A 9,333-nucleotide genomic window follows, 5' to 3' on the forward strand; every position below is an offset into this window, starting at 1 on the left:
AGGACGTCTACAGGAATATTGTTCAAATCTCCATGCTTTTCCAGTACAATGTATTTTTATTATCAATGCAATTGTTGTAAATACTTGAAGTAAAAACCATTATTAACAGCTGACGATAATGCTAAATAGTTAAAAAAAAGTTTTTATCGAGAAAAAATGAAACTACCATGATTAATTATCTATAAGTATTATTCCATTTACTCAAGGTTTATTCGACTAATTGACTTTTCGTTATTAGCCAACGCTATTAAGTGTATTAAATGTAAGAAATATTGAGGGTCGATATCACTGATGTTTTCCAAAGGTCAAAATTATTTCAGTTATAATTCAAATTGGCTTAATATTAGTGGAATTTTCATGGAGTGGTTACGAGTGTGTGAGCATGCAATCATAAATTTAAAAACTTATAAAATTGCATCATTTAAGTTATTTGAGAGCAGTAGAATATGATCACGCGAAAATTTCTAATAAATTGGAAGTAATTGTAGGTTTCAATCAATTTCGGAGTGCTGATGCATTAGATATTCATTCCAGAAATATTATCACGATTTTACAGGTTATTTCAAGAGAATATCCCGATATGTGCCGCGCACACTACCAAGAGTTCTCAGAATGTTTTTAAAATGAATCGTATGCGGTCCTCATTACAACTTCAGCGGTCATTAACACATGTTTTTCATATCGTAGCCATTAAAGAGAAAGGATTGTTGCTCAAAAATTTGTGATGACCAGCTTTTTTTTTTTCAAATTTTCCTCTAAATGTATCAAAATCCTGTGAATTATTTCCTCACTTGCCTCACAGAGTTTTTGCCGTTGAAGGATAACAAGGCAAGGGCGAGCCAGGAATTAAGTTACAAAATGTTTCAGGTGATGGAATCAAGAATAGTTTTAAAATTTTAACGCCTACAAATTCTCAACTGTGTTTGAAACCATTATGATTGGTAAGATTAAAATTCATCCAAAACTTTTACTAAAATTAAATTTGATTAATTATACGAACATCGTATTTGAAGAATACGTGACGGATCCCACGTGAGGTAGGGGGAGTGTCGGCAATTATTCCCTAATTTTTTCCACAAGAAGCAGTTTAAAATATGACTCTAGACTTCAATACAGACCTTAACTAATCTTAAATAAAAGCAATTAATTTTTTAATAAATCCAACACGGTGAAGAACATAGATTAACGTATTTACAAATGAAAATACGCATTTTGAAAATTCTAACGTGAGATAAGTGAGTGACGTGAGTAATGTACTTTGGTGTAATTATAATTGTTTTCAGTTTCTCGAGTGAAATTTATTTATTTTTAATATGCTGAATGTAATTGTAATTATTCTCTTCATTAATGTCTTTGAGATCACTTTTCATTGTATGTTGTATGATATTTCTGTGAAATTACTTTCAAGTTTTTTCTTATATTTCTCATATTAAATATGTTTGTAACGATTGAAATGGGTTATTAATATCCGTCAATAAATATTATTATTATTATTATAAGAGGGAGGGACTTGCCAAATCTCACGATATCTCATGAAGGGGGAGGCGGGCCCAAAAATCGCCCGGATCATGTAACATAATTAATAGATCCCCCCTAATGAAGCTTCGTTCTAGCATTTGTTTAAGTTCACTATTATTTTGGGGAAAAGCGAATTCCCAAACCCCTTCGGTAAAATATCTCTCTCAGTTAATCGGTTCCCTCGGACGTGGAAGTAGTGGGGATCTATCATGATTTTATATGTGTCGCAATGAAAGATATCTATTGTCAATTTCTCAAGCAATCTAAGCCAATCGCGGAGCCTCCCGAGTCCCCAGTGGCTCCCAGCATAATTCATTTAACAGCTGTGAAGTACTTTCTTTACGTCTGAAGTATATTTGGATGTATCACGCAGCTTGCCTTCGTAATTTTTTAAGTTCACGGATTAGGTGTCTCTACTCCGGATGCCATACGTTCGCTGCATATCGAAGGGGCGGTCGGATGAGTGCGAAGCAGCACCTTATCATTCGGAAATAGTCCTACAACACGACGAAGTCTGAACGTCCACTCCTCCTTTCTTCTGAAATGTTCTCTAAGCACAGTGAACAAATAAATACCTAAAATGAAAAGGAGACTGCGTTGACATCCACTGATTTATTTCGTCCGAACGAGATGTTTCGAACCATAGTGGTCATTATCAAGTACCCTATCAAGGTACTTGATAATGACCTCTATGGTTTGAAACAGGCCGTACGGACGAAATAAAACAGTGGAAGTCAACGAAGTCTCCTTTTCATTTTCGAATAAAATCTGTCACGTAGTTGAGCCTAATACCATTGAACGAAATAAATACCTGTTGATTGATTTGAGTTAGCACATGATGAACAGTGAGCTTTACTGAACTCGAGAAGTAAAGCAGACAGAAAAAATAGATAAATACCATTTAAATATAATGAAGACTATGAGCTTCTTGATAAACACTTTGCTAAATTTTTACTCATAAATAGTTAGTTAAATTGGATATTGTTCACCAATATAAACCTTATAGCCTCTCAATTTTGATGGATGTGTGTTTTTTTGTTTAGTCCTGAAAGAAGTTTGCACTCTGCATATCTTTGGCGTGGAATCAGAAAGTCGCTCCATTTGAAACTGATCAACGATTTTCGTGGTTTTTAAGGCGGTAATGCAGCAACGAGAACGAGAGAAGTCTTCTAAAAACCCAAAGTAGGAGGCGGGAGAATATGATCGGTTGAATCACGAGGCATGATGATCTGCAGAACACAATCCTATTCTTTTTATTTGGCTGACGCACTCCGCCGCTTTACGGTATGATCAAATAATAAGGATACTGTAGGAGATTGCAAGGTTTATCATAAAATTTATTGCATCAAATTTCTACGATAGAAATCGTTATCAGATAATAATATGATTAGATGGGTAGCAGAGTAAATGCGACGTATGATTTTTCATCTTTTTCATTTTTTCTGCATCGTGTCAATGAAACTTCCTCGGGGTTCACATCGGTTTAATGAGTTTACGACTGAAAACGTTTCTGTGGTATGAGTCCACCTCCGTGCGTCATCAAGACACAATCTGGCATTTTATTAACCGTAAAGTGGGTGGTTTTGTGGTGTGTTTTCCTTCAAAAATTATAGACAATCGTTGCAGTTGTGGAAAAAACGCCTTTTCGGCTTGTTCGTGGTGCCGCAAATCACTTTGCTTTGCATGTCTTTATGATGAGTTCCATCCTGAAAATTGCAAATAAAGGATTAATTGGAGTGGTGAGGCAGTGTACTGGCCTTCCACACCCAAATCTCGGAAAAGAATTAAGGGGCATTCCTAAATTCAATTCCTGCATGTAATGTGGATTACACTAGTTGTGCAGTACACCGTCCGTCGGATGGGACGTTAAGCCGTGGTCCCCTTGGCGTCTTTCGTTAAGAGCAGGCTAATGCCGACGCCGGGTTTCTATCCACCCTTCATCCTCAGTTCCTAATCCCAAGCTGATCCATTCCTGATTTAAATAAAAAAAAAAACTCTTTTAAAAATATATTCCATAGTAGCAACGAATATAAGAAAACGAACTTAAAAAATTTAAACAATAAAATTCTTAAAAATTAAAACAAAAAATGTTCCCTGAGCGAGTATCAATCTCGCTACCTTCACCTCTAAAGTCGGACACCGTATCCACTGGGATGTCGCCCACTTGTTTAACGAAGGTGTTCAAAACAGCTTATATAGCGTACCTTCATTTTTTACGATTTTTAATTGCTTTTTTCTTGGAATTTTACGAGAAGTGCGTCGTCTCGCTTCGGCATATTACATTTGTACCCATAAACTACCGAATCGCAAAATTTGAGCTCGATCGGCGATGCGAAGGTCGTGTATTCCCCTTTTAAGTGAAAGAAGTCGAGGGCACTTGACGTGACGTGGCGTTAATGCCTTCCCAACATACTCCTCTTCGCTCGTCGTGGTGAACATTTTTACTTCACGGCCCGTATGAAGATGTGTGGCGCGACAAGTATTTACCCCGACGTCCATAGCGAATAGAAGTCGGTCTTAACCTTTGGCCATTACGCTTGAATATATTTTATAACTACGTATATTAAATACGTATATTTTATAACTTATACCATCCTGATTTACTAATTCAATCACATACAATGATTTTTTAGAATATGAATTACGTAGTACATCTGCATTATACCCTGCGAGCCACTTCTAGGGTGTTTGGCAGGGGGTGATCAATCACCAGCATGCAGGATGCATTTGGACTCCCACATGCACACCACACCGTCCAAAAAACGTCCCGTATGGTAGCAAATTATACTACTTATGCTGTTAGAAATAATAATTGAATTATGCATTAATTCTTACATAGGCTAGTAGTCTACATTACAAGTCATGCAATCTATTTTCGAGTTCTATCGCTGCCGTTATAATCTCTTTTTGATCGTGGAAAAAATTACATTCGGAATCGGTCTGTTCTGCGATCTATCTCTCTTATTTTATTTATATGGTCTTTAGTAGTATGTTGGCATCCGTAAGATATGGTTAACTTCGTTAGAAAAAACACTGCTATTGAATTTATCTAAAAGGTCTAGTCTATTTTTCAATCTACGGTCCGACAGAGATTCCCATCCGAGTTTATCTAAGAGGACAGTTACACTAACAAGATTATCGTAACGGCCTTTCACATACCTGGCAGCTCTTCTCTGCACGCGTTCTAACTCTGTTATTAAGCCTTTTTCATGAGGGTCCCAAACACTGGCAGCGTATTCCAAATGTCGTCTAACGAGGGAATAGTAGCTAATTTCTCTCACTTTGTCGTCGCACTTTCCTAGTATTCTTTCAACAAAACCCATTTTACGATTAGCTTGACCGGTTATTTCTCGAATATGTTTATTCCACGAAAGATCATTGTTGAGTCTAACTCCAAGATATTTCACGTATTCAGCAGTCTCCAATTGGGTACCCCGAGTAGGTACATTTTATGTATGAAATACTGCTGGACTCGAATTGAGAATTGAGCGAGGCTAACATAGCCAGCGCTTCCAATTGTAATCCATGTCTATATCTGCGTAATACCCTGCGAGCCTCCTAAAGGGTGTTTGGCAAGGGTGAGAAATCACCAGCATGCAAGAGGATTTCCACGCGTGCGCCACACGCCATAAAAATATCTCGCATTCTAAAACTATACTTCCACACTCATGCAAAGGCCAATCTTTTCAACTACTCCTTAGGTATATCTGCCTATAAAGCTAGAACCTGGAAAAAATGCTGCTTGAAGCATTAGGGAATTTCAAAAACATGCATTGAAGAATACATTTGTCAATAGGCTCGACTACACGTCAGCTAACCGACTATCAAATCCTATCGCTGCCCTTATAGTCTCCTATCGATAGTGAAAAAAATACATTCTGGATATGACCAACTACTTGTAAAGACTATTTACCAATTAAGTTAGAAAAAGCAAAATTTCCTGTTAGATGTACTGGGAAAATTCAGAAACATGCATAAAGGAATGCATCACTTAACTGGCTACTCTAAAATTCATCCAACCGGTTTCTTACTCCTCGCACTGCCGTCGTAGTCTCTTATCAATCATGGAAAAATGTGGTTCTAAATCCATCAGTTCAGCTACCTTTCTCTCTCATTATTATATTTTATGTTATCTGATCCAAAACCCTATGTTACTATATTTAATTATTTCAACCATACGTACCACATTCGATCTATACCTTCGGAAAATATTTTACATTATTCTTGTGTTTTCTAAAATACGCTTTTGAAGGTACTGAAAAACACATGAAAAGATTAGCTCGAAATTTATCTGTGGCCTGAATTCCGTGCGGAGTTTCGTGGAATTTGAATGTGTATATGATCTTTTTTACGTGATTTACTGCTGCCTTGTGTACTTACTCGTGTGGATATTTGATTCTGTAGAAATGAGATGGACGAATGGATGACGTATCGATTAGGAAGTGGTCCAATTTTTATTCTTTCAAAAGCGTGTCTCCATTTCCTCATTATTTCCCAAGAATTCCGAATCATTCTCCATTTCTCCCTCACGAGAATAGTACATATATCCATAGTAGTATACCTGGCACTTGGGAACATGAGTGGGATGGGGAGAGTTCATTGACCTCTACGTCATTGGGTCTTTGGAACGAGGAGGTGGGGGCGGGGTCATTGACCGCTCCGTCGGGGGGTGGGGGGAAGGAGTGGGGGGAGACAAGGATGCCCTTACGTCGTTTGAAAACGAGGGGGGTGAGGAGAAGGGGGAGGGGTTGAGACTGTTTGTCGCCATAGCCTATACCTCACCTGTGCTAAGTGGCCAAAGTTTGTTGTCCTAGGGCCCCCGCCTCCCCTTGTTCTATGGAACCGAGAGGGTGTTTTAAGTGGTTTTGGAGCCGGGGGGTGGTTGGGAGGAATTTGTTGTCCTCCCTGTAACTTACCGCTTTTTTTCAGGCACCGCCCGGACCTTACCCACTCGTTGGCATCTCTCAGGGTCCAGACTCCTTGGCGTCATAATTTTGTGGGACGGGAAGCCCCTCACGCGTTTGCAGGTGCTATTAGGCAAGCGGCCGTTATTTTCCCGTTGGAGGAGTATGGGAAAATATCGAAGGTTGGATGGGGGTTGGGTATGACGGAGGATAAACAAACAAGACACTGAAAGCAGAGAGTTCTGTCAACAGAGCTTTATTTCCTTAATTTACAGATCGGCTAATTCCACATAGCTATTATATCTGTGAAAATTTCGGCGCTACATCTGTCGCAAAGAGTGCACGCGCAACTACGGTTGATGCTAACACTCTCTACTGTGAAGGCGTGGGCTTGGTTATCGGCTGAAATTTGAGGGTATCTATCAGCCACTTCGGCCATTATGGCCTCTATGCACTCGGTGCACGCCACGCAGGTACACTGAGTCTGCGAAGTAGTGGGGGCTACATCGCAGCTGAGGAGTAGGTCCGAGTAATTTCCAAGTCTCGGCTCCGACACCTCGATCTGCTGGCATTCCCACCCGCCAGCAGGCTCGTCGACGATTATGGTGTTCGCCGTGCTGTTCAGCTCTCCTACGTCGGGTGTCAGATGCGCGGGGGACCAGAATCCATCAGGGAAATCGCGGTCCGCCGCTACCGGTGTGGAGCAGTGAAAACTATCTCTCTCTCCAGATGGCGACTCCTCAAAATCCGAGTAATCGGACTCCCACGACATATCGTTGACTATGTTCAGCTGAAATAAATGTAATAACCCCCATTAATATAAATAATAAAATATAACGGTGGATATATTTTCAGAGAAAATAAGAGCGCGATAGAGTACCCCCGATCGGGAGGAGTGTATAGGCTTACCTCGTGCTCGATTTCATCTGAGCTGTCGAACTCCGAACTCCACGAAAGCTGTCGGGCGATCCTAATCTGAAATAGAGATATTATTACCAAATGATTTGAATAGCAATCGTTATCTAAGTCGTTGAATGTATGGAGAGGATAGGACATGGTGCTTACCTCGTGTTCGATATCCTCGTTGGTGTACTTCGGCGATCCAACGTAACCCATGGTAAATAGTTTCTACGGTGCTCGGTGCTAGCGAAGAGTGAGATGATTCTGTGACCGTTGGGTAGCGCTGAATGACGAGGGTGGAACTTTAAGCACTGATCAGGAGTTTGTGGTAGGGAGAGGAGGGGGTGGAAACGGCGCTCGTCATTGGTCCTTTTCAGGTATTTTTCAAAATCACGCTCAAAAAACGGTTGACAGACCTGTTAATGGATATTCACATGCGTTGTAGAGACCGACATAGGTTCCGCGTCTAAAGTCGAGCTTTCATGGGTCCACGCAAGAAAATGGAAAAAAAAAACTATGACGGTGTCCCAAAAATGGAATGTTCGGCGGGGTGGAAAAAAAAAATCTTGTGGAAAATCAACGAAAACCAATCTATTCCATCTCCGACCACTAGTCGCTAAGAGGGTTTTAACTTACACTGGCGAGTGCATTAATAAAAAAATCACCTGTGGAATAGGCGAGGAGGTTTACTTTTGACAACATAGTGGAGCGGTTGTTTGAAAAGGGAGTAACAGCTCCTCTGAGGGTTTTCTTTTGACGGCATAACGGATGGGGGTGACTCGAAATCGGCGTGAGAACTCCTCTTCATTCCTCTTGAGAGTGAGAATATTTTCAAGGAGGCGTCGCCCCACTTGGGTTTCCTATATAAGGGGTAGTTGTCGTACGGTCGATCACTGTATTTTCTGAGAGTTAGCGAGAGATACTCTGTTCTCTGTCTCCACACAGCATTTGTGGGCAAGACTTTTCTCATCGGTGATAAGTCCGAAGTAGCAACTCTAGCCTACGCACTCGCAAGCCGCAGAAGTCAGCATCACCGTAGAGCAAGGAGCTTCTAAGGGGTTTGGACCTGAGAGATCAGAGTTCTTACGGGGTTCCGCCTGGAGACACCACTACGCGAGGGAGGAAGCCGACCTGATTGGGGCTGAAAGCCGTGAGTTGTGTTTACAATAAGAAATTTCATCTTTTCGGTGGGGGATTTAAATCGAGTAGGCGCAATGGAAGCAATTTTTGCGTGTGTACCTGCAAAGGAAATAATTCGCGCCCACCGCGCTGGAGCGTATGACACTTTCTCTCTTTTAAATGCCGCGCTGGACGGTTTAGTTCGTCGCATGACAGTGATTAAGGAGGAAGTGGACATGAGCGACTTTGTGAGACTAGTGGGGGACGTTAAGAAGGCTCAAGACGCATCCGTATCGGAGGTGGCTCGCGAGGAAACTAGCGCTGCTAATCAGGCATTGGCTCACGACATCGACTCATCATTACCTCTATTAAATGAAGAGTCATTTCTTCACACCCTTGAGACTGGTAACTCTAACAACGTAGTGGTGGAAGCTTCTCATGCTACGATGAGACCGCCAACGGCATTCGATGAATTAAATTTAAGTCAAATGGCGAATGATGTCGCTTCGCGTGACGATCCATTGGGATTCGAGGATGGGGATTCTGTATTTAACTCTCAAAACTTGGAGAGTCTAGAAAATAAATTTATTCGCGATATGGAGGAGGACATCCCTGTACTCACCGGTGAACTATGGAGCGAGGATAAACAGCAGGAGGTATTTCCGAGTGAACGTTGCGCCTCACCCCCTAACGAAGCAGGGCCGCCTTTAGATCATCGAGACGCTCAGTGGGGCGGAAGGGGCGAAAACAAATATTTCGCCATTATTTCTGAGAATCGTAGCAATCTCAGAAGTTTTCGCCTCCACGGGCGCGAAATAGTGTGTGCTGAAACCAGTGCCCGAGAATGGAGACCCCATTGAATGGCTCCACGAGTCTTTTGACGCTCTCCTTT

General features: G+C 41.1%; 1 protein-coding gene across 2 annotated transcripts; it reads right to left on the reverse strand.

The window, feature by feature from the left end:
* Positions 1–6,668: 6,668 nt before the first annotated feature.
* LOC124166075 lies at positions 6,669–7,576 on the reverse strand. 2 transcript variants are annotated; one of them, XM_046543693.1, is made up of 3 exons: positions 7,488–7,576; positions 7,332–7,397; positions 6,669–7,212 (listed from the first exon to the last, which is right to left on the reverse strand). In XM_046543693.1, the coding sequence occupies exons 1-3, from the start codon at positions 7,536–7,538 to the stop codon at positions 6,703–6,705; spliced, it is 627 nt and encodes a 208-aa protein (XP_046399649.1). In that variant the 5' UTR covers positions 7,539–7,576; the 3' UTR covers positions 6,669–6,702. The 2 variants fall into 2 exon arrangements, with proteins under 2 accessions (XP_046399649.1, XP_046399648.1); XM_046543692.1 differs by having other exon boundaries at positions 7,332–7,576.
* Between the last annotated feature and the right edge of the window lie 1,757 nt (positions 7,577–9,333).

Source organism: Ischnura elegans, chromosome 9, assembly GCF_921293095.1.
Source record: "Ischnura elegans chromosome 9, ioIscEleg1.1, whole genome shotgun sequence".
Taxonomy (NCBI): Eukaryota; Metazoa; Arthropoda; class Insecta; order Odonata; family Coenagrionidae; genus Ischnura; species Ischnura elegans.